Source organism: Eutrema salsugineum, unplaced genomic scaffold, assembly GCF_000478725.1.
Source record: "Eutrema salsugineum unplaced genomic scaffold, Eutsalg1_0 scaffold_5, whole genome shotgun sequence".
Taxonomy (NCBI): Eukaryota; Viridiplantae; Streptophyta; class Magnoliopsida; order Brassicales; family Brassicaceae; genus Eutrema; species Eutrema salsugineum.
The window spans coordinates 8,479,421-8,498,295 of record NW_006256612.1 but is presented as its reverse complement, the minus strand read 5'-3'; the positions used below and the strand labels follow the sequence as shown (position 1 = coordinate 8,498,295).

Below are 18,875 nucleotides of genomic sequence, written 5' to 3'. Positions count from 1 at the left end.
AAAAATATACAAAAGTGGTTTCAGTTATAGAAGTGGCACACAAGTTTAATCCTCGAACCCGGCTATTCTTTGGTCTAGCTTTGGTAATCCGATTCTTGTGGCTATGACAGAGTCGAGACGTAGGTAGTGATCACTCCGATCATTACCAAACTGGTAAAACTCAGTTGTGCTCTGTTTTATTATTTTTCTCCTTTTGTCTCTCGTTACAGAAATACTTTGAATTAATGCAAAAGTAAAGTCGAGAGATACTATGAAAAAAAGACCTCAAACCCCCATCAATTGAATTGATTAGTTGGAAAATATAAAGTTTGAGAAAGTTGGAGAAAACCAAACTATTTATTTCTTATACCGCATATTGTTCTTAGATTAGATAAACGCTGCGGTTTAAGCTCGATGCTTCCACCTGAATCCAGTGATCCTCAGTATGCAAAAGCAGCTTCACCCAGTTGCATTTTCTTCCACTGTAATACTCTCTTCCATACTCTTTTCTTCAGATGTTTCATCATTTACCTTATCAGCAACAAATAGTTCCGCAGTGCCATTAGTCTTCTCTTTCACTGAAATTTTCTCCTCATGGATCTTTTCCTCAGAGGCTTCTCCAATCTTCTTATAGACAATGACTTCATCCGGTTTGTGTTCAGCAACACGTAGGTCTGGATAGTTTCTTTCGTTCAATGAATGCAACCAAATCGCCACAATTCCATCTTTTTCTTCTGCTGAGCCAATATGAGAGTAAACATGCTTCCATTTGAATTCTTCAGCAACTTCCATGTATTCTTCCATTGACACCTCCTCGTGACTGCCTTTAAATCTTTTGTTATAAGACGTGAAGAAGCATTCATCAAGGTATAGTCCAACTTCTGGCGCCATCGGTACAACTATTCTCACATCCCTGGTAAAGAGTTTGCCAATTCCAAAATCAGCTTGCCTCTTAACAATTCTATATTCAGGGATATAGCGGGAAATAAATAAAAAAAGCTTACTTCTTGAAAGCGGCTTGGATCACTGATTCAGGTGCATAGTTCCTCATGACTGCAACAGCAAGTCCGATCATTTTCCGGATCTGATGAAGCATGAAGCTCTGTCCAACAACTTCACACTTGACAAACTCCTTTCCGTCGAGGTTAATCACTGTGTTTGCATTGAAGGAGAGAATGTAGCGATTTGCAGCTGGGTCTGCTGCTTTCGTTCTTGTGGTGAAGTTGTGGAAGTTATGCGAACCAACATAATAGCTTAGAATTCTGTTAAACCTCTCCTTCTCCTTCTCACCATAGCAGAACTTGCTCTCGGTCTTAACCATGTCTTTTCCTTCCTCATCGTTCGACTTTCCCTTAGCCAAAGTATCCGATTCTTTCGAAGAATCCAAATTCGATCTTGAGTTTCGGATATCTTCTCCGTTAGGTACATTAGAGCTCAAAGTTTCACACTTTACTGCATCACAGTTGCTCGACGCAATCTCAGACTGAAGCTCCAATGATTTTGTATCATCACTAGTGTCTTTCCCCATCACACCAAGTGGAATCTTATAGCCTTTCTCACAACACTCTACACATTTCACATATTCGTACCCTGAATCTGATCTAGCCATCTCAGCTTCGCTATGTGAGCATGGATCAAGAGCAAAAACAGGGATTAGATACACATACCTCCTCCGATCGCAGAATTTCTTGGAGCTAAACGACGGCGCCACACGCTTGTACCCAAACACTCGAATCTGATCAGGGAGATTCGTGTTGAGACGCTCCACAAATCCAGGCGGATCGACGTAGAAGCGACCAGAAACCACCTGTCCCACCGCACTCACGCCCTTATCGGTGCGAGCGGATCGTGCCCATTCGTATTGTCTTGGTTTGTTCCGATCGGCCTCTGGTACAGCGCCGGCGTGGAACAGCGCCTCTTCGAGCTCTCCTTCAATGGTTTTCGCGCCGGGATTCTTCTGCATTCCTTGATACCCTACCCCGCAAAACGCAAACACGATTGCGACTTTCCGGCGCCTGTATTTCGGAGGTCTACGCTCAGCTCCGCCACTTCCGCCGCAAGCTGCAGCAGCCGGCAAATCTGTTTCCTCGCCAGAGGTGGAAATCTTGAGCTTCTTCTGCTCTGGTTCTTGATCAGGAACCTCATCTTGGGGCAATTTCTCGATTTCGGGCTCCTGATTCTCCATTTTCACCACTATTAGCTATTCTTTGTTACAGTGAAGTTGAGTCATGTCCCCTCATAGAACCCTATAACTAGAAGACGAACGAGTCCCTTCCTTACGACGACGTTTCGCAATCAGACATATTCTGATTGATGTTGTTGGGCCTTCAACTAATTTGCCACCCATTTGGGCCTCAAATCCTTGATGCTTTTGAAACAATAGCCGTAAATATTTCAGTCTTACTAATTGTTTTGTTTCGTATAGTTACGGAGATAAAAGCAATTCTAATTAGGCCTAGGTGGATATTCTTGTTAAACCATGGGCAATTGAAATCTTAGAAAATGAAAACATAATATACTAGTCAAGCATACCCAAAAGTGAGTGATGTGAATACTATAGAGTCATGGGACTTCATGATTCCTATTTTGAAATTTTATAACAAAAAAAGCCGATCTTTTGTGACATCTTATCACTTGACATTCGACCCAACCCAACACTGTCTTTTCCATTCTTTATCTTCTTCGTTTTTCTCTGAATTGTTTTTAAAAATATTAATTTGGATTTAAAATGGTCAGTAAGAACAAAATCAAATTATTCAGTAAACTCCCCCTCCACGGCTCCACCAGGTGAAATTGAACCTCACAAGGGCTCTGATTGGTAACCTGCAGAATGGTGGAATTGTGCAACAAAAATTCGCGTAATGAAAAAATACACACAAAAACGCAGACTACGTTTTTGCTTAACAAAAATACAAAGGAAAAGTCATTCCGCATAAAAGCGACTTATAAATCGCTTAATCTATTCCGCAAGATTTTTTCCGCAATTCCGCCATTCCGCAAAGTTACCAATCAAAGCCAAGTTTTAATCATGGAATCTCACAATATCTTTCCAACTGAAAAAAAAAATCATCTTATTCATCTTTTTAAAATAAGATTAACCACATCCATCTAACCATACAAAAACAGATAGTTTGTGGGTAAATATTCCTTTTTTTAAGGATGTGAATCGAGTATAATATTTTCTGATTTCACTTTTTGTACGAAAATTTCCAACTGGACTTTTTTTTTTCCAACTGGACTTTAAGCAAGGCAATGTATGACATATAAGCGAAGTCTTATACAGTGTACATAATTAAATAGTATATAAAATTGTAATCATCAATCTTTGGTTCATGGATTGGAATTAATACACCTGATAATTCTTGTAAATTACGATAATGATGATGGTATGCATGAGAGAGTGTCTACGCATGCATAATGGAAAAAGTGAAAAGAAGAGAATAAATTCGCCAAAACATAATTATGATTTGCCCGGGCGACTTATAATGTTGTTTTTTTTATTATTAGTATCTTGATCCACTAAATCAACTTTCACCAACCTTTTTACCCAAATATTTATTGAATCGAACGAACTGAACCTTTAGGTGCATATGTATCGACCATTCCCCGGTTTGTGGCATGGAATCAAACCGATTGAGCATTCAGGATGTACTATATTTCTTTGTTATGTACTATTTTGTAGAACTCAACTGACATTTTATTACAACGTTACACATTTCTATGACGAAAAAGAGTTTACAATGTTCACTTTTCCTTGCAAACTACTTGGAAATTAAGGATAGAACCATGCATATTGGGATTATTGTATAGAATATATATCACACAGAAAAGAGTCTTTTAAAAAGGGATACAAATATTCGGGAAAAAAGGATGATACAAATAGGTTTTACTTTTTTTTTTTAAATGTAAAAACCTATTTGTTTATAAGCTTGAATGTAAAAATTAAAAGCTTACAATACATATGTCGAACCCAATAGCCTGTAATTGTCTGGAAAGCAGAAATTTGAAACATTTATTAAATGATTCAATCATACACTGACACCTTCACAACCCGACAAACCCGAGGTTTCAGTTATTTACATTGATTATCATTGAATGCAAATAAATATCAAACCCATTCCACCATAGGGATAGGTTGTTCTCAGATTCAACGTTTAAACCCTATTTCAATAATAAGAAAAATCAAATCAAAGACAGACGCAACAGTGAGAGGAGTCTATTAAAAGAAAACATTGCTATACATTTCTACTTAACCACTACACATATATCTCTCATACTTGTTGGTTTTAGATCTTACAATACTGTGATTACATGTTATTATGTTAAGGAGATTCGTATATATAGTTCTACTTCTACCTGTCACAAATAAAAATGCAATGGTTCTGTGGTGTAATTTGATAGTACAGGAAGAAAACAAAAGTATACAGTAAATGTTTTGAGTAAATTTTTCAAAAAACAAAGAAAAAAACTGTGAATTTAAATTGCATCGGAGGGTTGATGGCATAAAATAGTAGCGGGGATAGATTTGAGGCATTAAATAGTGAGGGAGTAGTATTATTAGTCGGTGCTGTTATTAATTACTTTAAAAGATGGATCTATTATTGTTCATACGAATTTATAACTCCATTTTTATGGGAGTGTGTTCATATAAATGTTTTGTGTGAAAATAGTTAAAATACTTATAAACAAAAAATGTAGGGATTCGTCGAAGCAAAATTGTCTAGACCCCTAGAAGAATAAAGGATAATTAATTTTTTATGGGAGTGTATTCATATAAATGTTTTGTGTGAAAATAGTTAAAATACTTATAAACAAAAAATGTAGGGATTCGTCGAAGCAAAATTGTCTAGACCCCTAGAAGAATAAAGGATAATTAAGAAGGTCGTGGTGGTAGTGATGAGTGCGACATATCAATCGACGGTAGGGAAGATGTTTTAATTCCCATTACTAATCTGTGACGTTCCAATTGTTTCTTCTTATAATAGTATAATAATAGAGACTGACCATCTCGATAAAAAGAGTGAAGAGATTGATCCTTTTTAATCCTAGAAGATTTACCCTTCTTTAATGAGCCCTAGACATAGTTAATTTATGTCAATTAACCCTTAGCTTTGGATTCTGTAATCCACTCCCCTCTAGTGGACTTGTAAATGGACCCCCTCAATCGGAAGTTGTCTCGTACCGTCGCAAAAACCAGAAGTGATCAGAACTTTGTGAAATTCACATTAATATAATTCGCCATATTATGCTAACCCCTAAACAATATTAAAACATTATTCTCCGTTTCTTCTGCATTGAAATAAACTGCAACGTGTACATGGTCAGGTACATATCGATTCCGTAACTTCGGATTTATTTACGTTACTATTGATCATTTTAATAGTAATTAATTTGTTAGTAACGGTTGTAGTGATCACTGATCAACGTGACAACGTGACGACATCACATGCATGGTACTCACGCAAAATCTGATAATATAATAATGAATGATAATTTATATTAGTCACACAATATATTCATGTTTAGTTTGTATACTAATTAATTATTTTTTTGTTAGTCTTGCAACGTTTGTATAGGTAGTATATATTTTTCAGTGACGTTCAAAAAAATTAGTTATGATTTGAAAATATCCATTTTCAGTCTCGAAGTAGTGAATACTACGATCAGACTTTAAAATTCGATAAAATTCGATACAATTTAGATTCCAACATTCTATTTGTTCATTTGTATGCTCTTCCGGTCTTGACAATGAGTTGGGTGAAAAACGAGACAACAAAATTGCTGAACCAGTTGTTTTGATATTTCAGCCAAAAATGAGATAGCTTTAAAGTCATCATTAATTAGTCCATTACTATTTTTTTTTTTTTTTAAAAAAACATACTCGAATAAGTTATTAAAATTCGTAAAAAGTTGAAGCGGTAATGATAAATAATTTAAATTCTCATATTTTTATACCTGTTGACTGTTGTTATTTTAAAATTTTGGGTCACCCTTTTGCTGACGTCAACATTTCTTTTATCCAAGAAATTAAAGGGTGAAAAAAGAAATTAGAGAAAGAAAAGAAAACGGAAACGGTAGGCGCAAAGGTAAACCCCGTTTGAAAAGTTGCTAACTATTTTTGTTTGGTGAAGAAACAACGATGAAAACTATTCAAAGTCGCTTTTACAACAAAGAAATGAGTTTATTTTTCCGAGAAAGCCACTATTAACTAGAGAGAGAAGGGGAAACTCATTCTCATTAATTCTCTGTAAATGTGTTTGATACATATATATACAAGATGGTTATATGGTTAAGTAAATGGAAGCTTAACCAAGATAAACCAATAATACATATATGGTTAATAGCCACATATATTTTATTTTCCTCATTTTGTTTTTTTCTCTTTCTAATCTCTCTTCCACGATTTTCTGTTAATGTTGGTGGATCTGTAGTCATTTCAATTCCTACCGATCTTCTTATTCCATTACAACCCACCTAGGGTTTTTAGTTCAAGCCAAGCTAAGCACCATAAAGACAACCCATCTGCCTCTCGGAGACTGTCCTCCTCTTCCTCTACCTTTCTCTCTCTTCCTCATTTTCTCTTCAATAAATATGCCTACACCTTTCTTCTCTCACATAACTATACCATCTACTACAAGAGAAAGAGATCTGTGTATCTCTCTCCATGTGGTGAATACGATTTCATCATATGGGTTCCTGAATGAAACACTGGGAAAAAAACATTTGGATCTTTAAATTTTTATTCTTTTCCTGTCATGAGGGTTTGACAAAGAGTTTCTTACAGATTTCTTTGGCATTCTGTCCACCTCCTTCTATGTAAATAAGTGTATCCTGTATACCTGTATATATGTATGTATTGTGTTTTAAAGAGGGAGGTGTGCATACTGCCAATAGACATCTGTTAGGGTTTCTTCGTAAAACCTTCTTGATATATATACATAACTTTATCAATGTCCTGAATAGGGTGAGTCTGTTACTTGGCAACGACAGGGCTCGATCTGGGGTAATTTTCAGATATAACTATTCTATTGATTCTCTCATCTATGATTCTCTTGCTCCCTTTTTTATCTGAGTTCATATGTAAAGTCGGTTTTAATATTGATCCTTGTCTGAGTTCTTTTATTTTGATCTAGATCAATAGTATACCTTTCTTGATTATGGTATATATGATTTTTTTCTTTTACAAAAACCATATGTAACCTTCGTTTTTTTTCCTCTTTCCTGATATAAAACCTTTGGACAATATCGTGGGAAGGTTGACTAATGAGTGAAATTTAATGTCTTCTAGAAAAAAGTTTAAACACTGGGATAAAGAGAAGGACCCAGAACTCCAAAAAGGTAACAGAGGTTTTGATTTACTTTGAGAACATAGTAATGGGGGAAAAGAGAAGCATCTTGTTTTGAAGTCCACGATGTTATTATGATGTTCCCTTATTTTATTTGAAGTTGAAGAAACAGTAGTAGAGATTACGTGTACTCCTTCATTTGGTATCATTTTTGACCTGACCTATATGTTCAAGTTTATAACTTGCTTGCTTTATTTTTATCATACATAACTTGCTTGATTTTCTTGCGTTTCCGCTAAGATTTGTTGCTTGATCATGGTTCTTTAAGATCTTATATAGCCAAAACACGCAGCTCATACGTTTATTAAAATCTTTAGGTGTATATATGACATATGAGGGGATCCAATGTACATCGAATTAAAATGACTTGCGTGTTTGTGTATATATGAGGGGTTTCGTGTCTATCATATTTTGATGATATTTGCAATGCTGGTTAGTAGACGGATATATTTTGATTATGTGCCTTAATTTTCCTAGGGTTGTGTATTTTTACTTGGGTTCGAGCTTTGGGGTGTTAGCCAAATTATATTTGATAATTTCTCTTGATTAACTCATGATAAATAGTTATTTGGTCAAAGAAACCAAGTTTGTAGAGATCTAGTTAGTTTGGTATTTTTGGTTGTTATTATCAGATCATAAAATCCTCCACACTTTGAGTCTCAGTGTTATAAGCGATGAGCTGCAACACAGAAATATAATGTTCTAAGTAATAAATATTGGTTTCTCAAGAAAAAAAAAAGTGCTTCAAAACTCATATCTAAGTTTTATTTTTTAATCAAGGTGAATGAAGGTGAATGCAGCACTACAAAATTTGCGACGATGAGTTTTGTAAGTTTGCATGGAGCTCCAATAAGAGAGAGGCTATTGGTTACAAATTTTTCATTAATTACGACACGGTGGTCGTTGGTGAATCTTTTAAATCTGTAAAAATTTGTACAATGATATTGCTCTAATACTTGATCAAGGAAGAGGTGAAGAATGAGGTGATGATATCATAAAAGAGATTCGACTTATCAAGCTTAAAATTCCAAATCATTGGTTATTCATGACACTCTCCTACATATAAATATTTTTCTCTTTGTTAAAAGTTTTCTAAGAATGTTTCGGTATTATTGTAATCAACAATCGCTCGATCTGTGAGGGAGAACCAGTTTGCGGATTTAATATGTATCGGGGGGGTTATACTTATACATAAGATTCACGTAAAAGATTTTAGTAACCGACTTTTTTCGAGATTTTTTTAAGTTTTGTGAAGTTATGAAAACGAAGTCAAAACTCCTACTTTTAGCACTTCCTTGTACTCTAGATGATCTATCTCGAAAGGAAATCTGAATTTCTACCTTAAAAAAGGACTAGTTATCATCAATTAATTAATTAATCATATGAACATTATTACTTCAGCTGGAACGAACATTAAATTTAGTGACTTCGACTCAGAATGGGCTTTGAAAGACTTTTACAACGCATTGTAAACATATGAACTTAAAATGGGTCTTAAACATTCAAACACGTACATAAGGTCTTTTAAGAGCATAAACGATAAACTCAACCAGCGTATATCGAATAAATAAAAACAATCCAATGAATCTTTCATTATAATTATGAGTTGATTGTTGATATATAGTAATGAAAGTATGGTGAAGAAGGTGATCGACTTGTACCATCAATCAAACATCGTCGTTACAGGAATAAAATTTACTGGGTTTTAATAAAATGGGCCTTAAACCCGACTTACACATTCCGGTTACGACTTATTGTAATACAACTTTACTTTAATGACTGTTAGATTTTATTGTATTGTATGTGTTACATACTTACATCAATATCAAAGGCTTTTAATTATCAGTAAAAATAGTTAATTTTTTTTTATTGTATATTGTATCATTAGAAAGTGTATTTTCCATGAATCCGTAGAGAGTGTATTTTCCATGAATCGAACCTCAAATTTGAAGTGGTATAGAAACCTTTAAAACCTTTAATATCTTGACCAAATGACTTACACAAAGAATGGTTAGATATAACAATTTCTTTTTTTAGAAAATTAGCTGGGCTTACTTTTGAATTAAAAAAATGGTCCCAACCTTAATGTGTAAATGGAAGCCATGTATATAACAGCATGATTCGATATGCATCTACACTTGGCTTCGATTTTTGTATAGAATAAGTAAAATGTTAACATAAAGCAGATTTCAAAGGATATGCGAATCTACTACCCGTGCCACTATATTTGTCTTTTCTGATGAATTTGGTAAAACTCTTAAGAAAAAGTTGGAAAAAACAAACAAAGTAGCTTACATGACTTAAGCTAACCGATCACGCACTCATCTAACATTATTTCAAATTGAAACGATTAAAAAGATGTATCACATAGGAGTATAAAATGTATCTTAATAAAACAACCGATTAAATAAATGGAAACAAAATATAAAATAAATAAAACACAATTTGTTTTAAGTTGAATTCTCATACAGTCATACTTTATCTGTGGCTGCGACGTTGATAAGTCATGAATATGTCTAAGATAGAATAACAATGGAAAAGTTTAGAGCATCTCCATTAGGGTCTTTTACCCAGATTTAACACCTAAGTTTAGAGCATCTCCATTAAGGTCTTTTACCCAGATTTTGACACAAAAACTTAGGTGTTTTTCCAAAATTTTGATGGATCACTCTTTATATAAGAGATAAAGAGACTGTTTTTTACGCCAGGTGGAAGGTTGTGATTGGTTGGATATTTTTTTTGCTTTTAATGTTTTAATTTTTTTTCTCTCTCAAAAAAAATATTAAACTATTTCTAAAAGACTCAGAATAACACTAATGGAGATGTTCTTATAATAATTGAATTTGGGTGGCTGAACATAGTAAAATGCCAAAATATTATTGAATAGTGTACTATACATATAAATTATAATGTACGTACGATCATATGGATTTAGTTTGGTTACTCTACTCACATGCATTGACTACTCCGCTGTGTTGACAGATGTTGTAGGTGGTAAGACTCAAAATATCAATTTTATACGAATCGAATTTTATTTATACATAGTTTTCCATTTTATGTTTTTCTACATAATATATTAAAATACAACAAACTAAACAATAAAACCCAAAAAAACAGTAAATACAATCTGTACAAATGGATTTTTCTTCTTTTGGCAATACCCATCTCTACACATGATTATGCATTAAAGGGAGCAAAAAGTTTGTGTAAATTACAATTTTCTTTTTTTTAGAAAAAAAATGGCGACATCATCCAAAAATGTCGACAGATTCACGAAACAATTTCGACATAACGGGATACTCGATGCATCATCTCTCACGCGCGCGCTATTTCCATTTTCTCACGTTTCCTTATTCTCATCTTTCATCTTCAACCAAACATCTCATCTCAATCGCACGCGCTGCTTTCCTTATAAATACCTAATCGACGCTATTTCTTATTTTCTTCCTTCAACTCCACGAAACTTAAAAGCCAATTACTACTTGGCTTGATTAAGTGACTCTGTTTTTCTTCTTCCATTTCTGCGTCGGAGATTTGTTTTAAGTTAATTGTATAATGGGATCTCTCTCGGCGTTCGTGGAGCGGTTACAGTATCCGACGGCGAGGCGGGATGAGTCCATCGTTGATGATTATCACGGCGTTAAAGTCGCCGATCCTTACCGTTGGTATAAATTAAGCGTTTGCATTTGCATTTCCATTACTTCATGACGTTATTGAGTTTACTCCTATTGATATCACAGAGAAAGAAAAATAAAAAAAAAATTCACGGATATTCGTCTTACCGGAGAGTTTTGAATGTTGTGCTGTTTTGCCCGAAGCTATTTTTTGTTTTCTTTTTCTGTATGAAATGGGATTTTTAACTTTTAAGATTACCGAGCTTTGTTTTGGACCAGCTTTATATATATTTTGGGCCACTGGACCAATTATTTTAAAAAGTTGGCCCATTTATGGACCAATTTTTGTCTGTTTGCTCATAATTGTTGTTTGTTTTACATCAACCGTGTACTGGTTTGGGACAATCGTAATTTGCTTCGGTTAACTTTCGGTTAACAAATTAATTTGTTGGTTCTCTGTTAGGCTGGAAGATCCTGACGCTGAAGAAGTGAAGGAATTTGTAGAGAAGCAAGTGAAACTGTCGGATTCAGTGTTGAAAACTTGCGAAACCAAGGAGAAGCTTCATGAGAAAATCACAAAGCTTATTGATCATCCTCGCTACGATACGCCCTTTAAGCGAGGGAACAGTTACTTTTACTTCCATAATACAGGTCTTCAAGCTCAGAGTGTGCTTTATATTCAGGTAATCTGAAGCATACAATCATATTTTTTTATTAAACTCTATTTGAATCTCCAATTTTGTTGATCGACTTCATGATTTTAAAATTGGGTTTTCAGGATGATTTGGATTCTGAAGCAGAGATTTTGCTTGATCCCAATACTCTTAGTGATGATGGAACAGTTTCTTTAAGCTCTTTAAGTATCAGTGAGGATGCCAAGTATTTGGCCTATGGGCTTAGCTCGAGTGGTAGTGATTGGGTAACGATTAAAGTGATGGAGGTTGAAGATAAGAAAGTGGAGCTTGATACTTTATTTTGGGTAAGCTTTCTTCAAATTGAATTACTCTTTAATTAGTTTTCAGCTTTGACTATGAATCTGTTTTTGTTTTTGTGGAATTCAGGTTAAGTTTAGTGGAATTACGTGGACACATGATGGGAAAGGGTTTTTCTACAGTCGTTATCCAGCTCCACAGTGAGTCTTGTGTTTTGACTAGGAAACTTTTGAGGAAATGGTTTGAAAAGATGAGTTTTTTTTGTTCTTTATTACTGTTTCTGATTGTGTTTTGTTGCTGCAGAGAGGGAGAGAAGATAGATGCTGGCACAGAGACTAATTCTAACCTTTACCATGAATTATACTACCATTTCCTTGGGACGGATCAATCCGAAGATGTGTTATGCTGGAGAGACCAAGAGAATCCCAAGCATATGTTTGGATCTAAAGTCACTGATGATGGGAAGGTAAAGCCAACCATTTCTGAGTTAGTAGTCTAACTTTTGGGTTTTTTTCTGAATCCCACTGTTATGTTTTTCTTAATGCAGTACTTAATCATGACAATTGAAGAAGGCTGTGACCCTGTAAACAAAGTTTATCACTGTGATCTCTCATCACTTCCTCATGGTCTAGAAGGTTTTCGAGGAAGCAACGCCCTGCTTCCGTTTGTTAAGCTTATCGACACATTTGACGCACAGTACATTGCTATCGCAAACGACGAGACATTGTTTACTTTCTTTACCAACAAAGATGCTCCAAAGTACAAGTTAGTTCGGGTTGATCTCAAGGAACCGAGCAATTGGACTGATGTTATTGCAGAACACGAGAAAGATGTCCTCTCAACAGCTTGTGTAGTTAATGGAAATCAGCTTGTTGTGAGCTACATGAGCGATGTAAAACACATCCTGCAGATTAGAGACTTGAAATCCGGTTCATTGCTTCACAGATTACCTGTAGATATTGGTTCGGTAGGTGGAGTTTTTGCTCGGCGTAAAGACACCACTTTTTTCTTTAGGTTTACAAGCTTCCTTACTCCTGGCGTGATCTACAAATGTGACTTATCCAATGAAGCTCCAGAAGTTACGGTATTCCGTGAAATCGCTGTACCTGGATTCGATAGAACAGCATTTCAAGTCACTCAGGTAAATGTAAATGATTTATCCATTACAAGCTTTGAATCTGCAAAACCGACTTTACTTTGTTTTGAATCCATATCTCCATAAATATGTTTTACAGGTCTTTTATCCGAGTAAGGACGGAACAAAGATACCAATGTTTATAGTGGCTAGAAAAGATATAGAGCTAGATGGATCACACCCTTGTTTGCTCTATGCATATGGCGGGTTTAGTGCAAGCATGACGCCGTTTTTCAGTGCAACTCGTATTGTGCTTAGTAGGCATCTTGGTGCTGTGTTCTGTTTTGCAAATATCCGTGGTGGTGGAGAGTATGGTGAGGAATGGCATAAATCAGGCGCGCTTGCCAATAAGCAGAAATGCTTCGATGATTTCATTTCCGGGGCAGAGTATCTGGTTTCTGCTGGCTATACGCAACCGAGGAAACTTTGTATCGAAGGTAGTAGTAACGGTGGGATTCTAATAGGGGCTTGCATTAATCAGGTACAGAATATAAATTTTAGCTCATGAAAATAAGAAACACATAGTGAAATAATGAAATTTTCTTAAACCGTAATGCAGAGACCGGATCTCTTTGGGTGTGCTTTGGCTCATGTTGGGGTCATGGACATGCTCCGGTTTCACAAATTTACCATAGGACATGCTTGGACCTCTGAATTTGGTTGTTCTGACAAGGAAGAGGAGTTTCATTGGCTGATTAAGTAAGTTATTTTCTTTGTTCAGGTCGAACATAAAGCTTCCCTTTTTTGGTGAGATATCTGATTGTTTTAGTCTTTGATAAATAAAAAAGGTATTCGCCTCTGCATAATGTGAAGAGGCCATGGGAACAGAAGACGGATCGGTTTGTTCAGTACCCATCAACAATGTTGTTAACTGCTGATCATGACGATAGAGTCGTCCCACTTCATACATTCAAGTTGCTTGCGGTTTGTCTCTGTCTCTCTCTTGTTTGCTTTGTGCATCTTCTTTCTTCTTCCTCTTCCATTGAAACCCGTTTTGCTTTCTGCAGACAATGCAATATGAATTAGGTTTAAGTTTAGAGAATAGTCCACAGACGAACCCTATAGTTGCTCGAATTGAAGTTAAAGCCGGGCATGGAGCAGGACGTCCAACGCAAAAAATGGTAATATAAATAACATAAAATTTTGATTGCTTTGAGCTCTTATACAAAATTATATACTAGACGAAGTTTAGTCACACTTTGTCAAGCATTTATATATTGAATAAAAAGATGAAAGTGGCGTGTAATGTTTGTGAGTTGTAACAGATTGACGAAGCGGCTGATAGATATGCGTTCATGGCGAAGATGGTGGATGCTTCATGGATCGACTAAAGTTGACATGAAGAGATCAGTTTCTTGTTATGTCTTAAGAGGGAGCTACTGTCTAACTTTGTTAACCGACAGAGATCATATATATACTTCATATGCCGTGTTCAGCTAATGCTGGGACGATATGCTACCACGTTAATGGATGTATAAACAACATCCATTAGCTGAAGTATACATCAATCCAATATAGATACACTAAGAAAAAGATTTTGAGTACGTACAAGTATTCTAATTTTGAAGTCTCAAAATTCTTTCGCACATTTAAAAACTGTTTATGCATCTTAACTGGTTTTTTTGGTGGTAAATCTGGTGTTGTTTATACATCAATCCAATATAGATACACTAAGAAAAAGATTTTGAGTACGTACAAGTATTCTAATTTTACCCAACCACTGACTGAATCCACGTTGTAATTTTATTTCAAAGTAATCTTCTATCGTAAAAAATTAAAATACAATATAAAACTAATAAATTATGGGGAAAAAATGATTTGTTTCTTATAAAAATCAAGACAACAAAAATGACCTAGTGAGAGAGCCTGTGGATTGTGTAACTTGGCACTTCAAGAATCGCCCATTTTCACATCAGTCACATCTAGTTGTATTATCTCTGCCCTGCATCCTAAAATTGAGCCCATGCTGCAATCAAAGTGAAACAAACTCTTTAATTAATTGTGTCGAAAAATAAAATTAAAAACTCTCTAATTAATATGCTTCAATGCTTTTTCTTCTTAGCATTCTTCATAATATGTTGTTGCCTTTAAATAATTTAATTATCGATAATTAAATTATTTATACTTGGGAGTGGTACGACCAAGATCTCCATGAACAAATTCTTTGATGTATGTTCCAGCCTGCATTAATGAAAAACTTAAATTTTTCCACCTTTTTAAATGAAGATCATTATAATAAGCTGAGTTAGAAGATGTTGCAACCTGGGTGCATAGATGCAATAGAAAGTAGTGAGAGTTTCCTTTTATCTTTTCGACTTTCATCCTGCGTAATGGAACCACAAAGACCAACTCTTACTAAACAGAAGAAAACTTCAAGGTAAGGAAAAATCCTAAATTCACTAATATATTATCACTAACCAATGTATAGTCCTTTCACGTTCCAATGGACTTCGTCGGTGAAGCACTCTTATTGGTGTCTTCTGCAAGATTTTCTGCAGCGATAATAACAAAGAAGAAGACAGTCACTTTGCATTAGGAACAAAGAACGGTGTCTGAGGACAGAAAACGGATTCTTCCTATGTTGACTTCTAGATCCAAGATTTATACTTTGATAAACAACGATAAAAGGATAAATAAAGGGCAATGAGAGACTTACCAATTCTTTCAGAGAAGAAATTGAGTTGAAGTCTTTCTCTTCAAGTGAACGAGAAATCCATACAAGTGCAGCATATTGCTTCTGCAATATATAGAAAACATTGGAGTAGTTAATTCGATTAGTTTTCATTACATTTCTAACTAAAGTATAAATTGAGTTGAAGTTGTAACAATATTTCGATAGGATGTAACAAAAAATGACCTGTTTCTCTGATTCTCCTTCACGCATCATTGCCCAACACTGACTTCCGATAAATCTAAGGTCTTTAACTCCGACCTGCAGCCAAAATACTGCTTGTAAGCTTGCAATTACTAGTACATATCAACTGATACAACATATGCGTTCAATTGATTAGGCCTTACTAGTTTTTTCTCTGAGTTGTTTATTTTTTCTTCAATTTCTGTCAATGATTTCTGAGATGGGCATTGACGAGAATTCTGAACCTCGATCAAAAAAGGTCTACCTGAACCCAACATCCGTACCTGAATAGAGCTCTTTCATATTATCATCAATATAAACTTGTTGAATATAAACATGAAATCGGAGAAAGGGAAATTTTATCACATCAATATCTTCTCTGCCAGCAGCATGAAACTTGTAGGAATCCCCAAGGCATGCTGGAAGAATGTTTCCACCTATTATCTCCTGAAAAAAAAAAAAAAATTCTCTTCAATTCACGATAATATTTTGGAATCATATGAACATGTCCAGAATCCAGATAACCACTAAGAGACTACCTCAACAGATGCCTCGCCCATTCTTTCATCATCAATAATCCATCGTGTTTGACTTACATTTCTGGAGTACTGCATTGATAAGATCAAGCCATTAATTGAAATAAATCGTCAACAAGAGGTTAGCGTCTGCTTGGTCATCTCTCAGTCCATTTGTTTGCACACAAATGAATGGCTAGGTTACAATATACTATGTCTTAAGAACATGAAAACATTGACTTACCTTAAAGTATCTTCCACTAAAAAAGATAGGCATCTTGTTGCAATGAACTGACAAAATACAGGGTTCATAGACCTGGTAATATATAAAAAAGAAAAAAATAGAAAAAAAAGTAGAGACGATGAGTTCATGTAAGCCGAATAATGACAGCGTGGACAGAAAAAGGGTTCTAATCAAATATAAATTTAATGTCAAACATGCAAACAATTACCTTTTCGAATGAATTCTCGGGCGTAGAGTTTGATCCATTCTCTTCGTCTGCATAAACAACATCTACACATAAAATATAGCACTTGGAAAATCCGTCATAAGAAGTGTATAAAGAACATCTACAAGGTCTGAAAAGTGTATACACGGTCATAAGAAGACATGGAACATTAAAGCTAGACAAGATCAAAGAAAAAGTATATATGCATATATAGATAAAATATGACATCTATGATCTAGGGAAGACAATAAAGTAGCGCAGATAAAGACGTCAACATAAAACTCAAAGAGTCTTCTGACATCACCATAGACTAGTTTCATTCATGAAGGTCAACTATTATTTCATCAACAAACTCCTTAAACATCACAAGTCTGTGTGATATTTCAAGTGCTAATGTATGCACGATCAGTCAATTCTCATAGATGATTTATCAGGAATTCAAACAAAAATTCAACTAACTAATAACTAATTGTAGAGTATCGACTTACCTGTTTTTCTCTTCTTTCTTTCATGAGTTGTTTCAGACACACCTTGAGCCTCATCTAATGTCTTAGAGTATGTCAAACGGATGTGAAAAGAGCTTGAATCTGATTTAGCGCCCTGCAAAACACAAATCAGGGAAGAGACATGCAAAAGTTCAATCTTTAAGGTTCTGTCCTCTTGCCGCAGATTTTGCAGGCTAAAACATCATGTTGTATAAGATACTAAACAATAGAAGCAGAGGTGAAAACATAAGCAACTCAACAATTTTCAAAACAGAAACCACATTTAAGCAGATAACCGACTCACCAACAACGTTTTAAGTGGATCCAAGACTAGAACTTTTAAGGCATCCTTTACAGAATTTTTTTCGCTCTGCAGCCAAGCTTCGTTGCTATACTTTCCTTTAAGGTATGACCTATAGAGGTAGAAACATCTAACATTAGAGCAGAAACAAAATAGTCATATATGGAGATTCAAAGTTTTCATGTACCAAAAGCCAAACATAAATGCAAGTGAAGCTTACAGGACTGCACGTTCATTCTCCGTGATAGTTGACGGCACAGAGACTTCGAGACCAAAGCTATCGAACTCATGACCGTCCTGCTTCACCAAGTCCGTTATCCTCGCGACGTAATCACTACTACAATCAGATTTCACCAGCGTTTGTTTGGCATCGGAAAAAACGAACTGCAATATACCCAAACAAACAATGCAGATTCTGGAGCAGCTAGACTCTGGCAAACCAGTTTCATCATCGCCTGATTCTAGCCAAATACGGAGAGTTGACGTCGAGACTGACGAAAAATCGGAATCAAAAGACTCGACGGCGACCAATCGGAAAATACATCTCTCGCACACCTAAAAGAGCACAGATAAAACGACTTGAGCAAAAATCGGGAGAAAAAACTAATTCAATAACAGATTAGACGCGGAACGGAGAAGAGGTAAGAAAGAGAAACCCTAAGAGCCATTGAGAGCAAGAGAAAAGAGTACGGACCCCAAGAGATAGCAGATCTTTTACAGCACCGGGATGCAGAGATCGAGCTGTTTCGTACACTCGCATTGTTTTGTAGTCTCCATGGCTTACGAGGCCGTTGGATAAACCGGCTGAGTCGCCGGACGCGGGTTTCATTTCGTCGGCCATTGTTTTTCGAAAAATCGGAGAAGGCGGAGTCAATTAGAAACGAAGCTGCGAGCTCGCAGTGTCGAAGGAAGCTTACGTGTGTTTTAAATTTATATATATAAATAATTATTTGAGGTGCATAGCAACTAGGGCGTTTGGTCTAGTGGTATGATTCTCGCTTTGGGTGCGAGAGGTCCCGAGTTCGATTCTCGGAACGCCCCTCTTTCTTCTTTTTTTGTTTCTTCCTTTAGTTTTCAGATTCACTTATGTCACCCGCCATCAATGTAACTTGTAATTTCTCAAATTTGATTACAAATCTTTTATACTATAATGTAGTGGGAGCTTGAATGATTCTAGTAATTTTTTTTACTACAAAAGTTATCGTCCAAAGATTTATCGAGGTTAAAAGTATATGTGTTCCAGAAGCTCAACATGTACCAAAGAA

The 18,875-nt window shown here is 35.5% G+C and overlaps 3 protein-coding genes, 1 long non-coding RNA gene and 1 other non-coding gene across 6 annotated transcripts; 3 read left to right on the top strand and 2 right to left on the bottom strand.

Moving 5' to 3' along the window:
- Window positions 1–200: 200 nt before the first annotated feature.
- Window positions 201–2,207, bottom strand: LOC18992896 (tRNA pseudouridine synthase A). Its single transcript, XM_006416344.2, has 2 exons — window positions 984–2,207; window positions 201–892 (listed from the first exon to the last, which is right to left on the bottom strand). The coding sequence occupies exons 1-2, from the start codon at window positions 2,162–2,164 to the stop codon at window positions 439–441; spliced, it is 1,635 nt and encodes a 544-aa protein (XP_006416407.1). The 5' UTR covers window positions 2,165–2,207; the 3' UTR covers window positions 201–438.
- A 4,205-nt stretch (window positions 2,208–6,412) lies between these two features.
- Window positions 6,413–8,379, top strand: LOC112084118. Its single transcript, XR_002898097.1, has 3 exons — window positions 6,413–6,982; window positions 7,268–7,317; window positions 8,106–8,379. It is a non-coding gene; the product is annotated as an uncharacterized LOC112084118 (long non-coding RNA).
- A 2,414-nt stretch (window positions 8,380–10,793) lies between these two features.
- LOC18992895 (prolyl endopeptidase) lies at window positions 10,794–14,587 on the top strand. The gene is made up of 11 exons (XM_006416343.2): window positions 10,794–10,990; window positions 11,403–11,622; window positions 11,718–11,918; window positions 12,001–12,071; window positions 12,175–12,337; window positions 12,419–13,012; window positions 13,107–13,487; window positions 13,566–13,705; window positions 13,795–13,930; window positions 14,014–14,127; window positions 14,272–14,587. Exons 1-11 carry the CDS (start codon window positions 10,881–10,883, stop codon window positions 14,335–14,337), a joined length of 2,196 nt encoding a protein of 731 aa, XP_006416406.1. The 5' UTR covers window positions 10,794–10,880; the 3' UTR covers window positions 14,338–14,587.
- Window positions 14,588–14,701: 114 nt separating this feature from the next.
- On the bottom strand, window positions 14,702–18,478 carry LOC18992894 (putative tRNA pseudouridine synthase Pus10). 2 transcript variants are annotated; one of them, XM_024152602.1, is made up of 15 exons: window positions 18,305–18,478; window positions 17,831–18,165; window positions 17,614–17,722; window positions 17,313–17,424; window positions 16,828–16,889; window positions 16,620–16,691; window positions 16,400–16,468; window positions 16,227–16,307; window positions 16,025–16,144; window positions 15,864–15,938; window positions 15,663–15,743; window positions 15,425–15,498; window positions 15,269–15,329; window positions 15,132–15,187; window positions 14,702–14,972 (listed from the first exon to the last, which is right to left on the bottom strand). In XM_024152602.1, the coding sequence occupies exons 1-15, from the start codon at window positions 18,449–18,451 to the stop codon at window positions 14,897–14,899; spliced, it is 1,530 nt and encodes a 509-aa protein (XP_024008370.1). In that variant the 5' UTR covers window positions 18,452–18,478; the 3' UTR covers window positions 14,702–14,896. The 2 variants fall into 2 exon arrangements, with proteins under 2 accessions (XP_024008370.1, XP_006416405.1); XM_006416342.2 differs by having other exon boundaries at window positions 14,703–14,972; window positions 16,828–16,874.
- Window positions 18,479–18,579: 101 nt separating this feature from the next.
- Window positions 18,580–18,651, top strand: TRNAP-UGG. The gene has a single exon. It is a non-coding gene; the product is annotated as a tRNA-Pro (tRNA).
- Window positions 18,652–18,875: the final 224 nt, after the last annotated feature.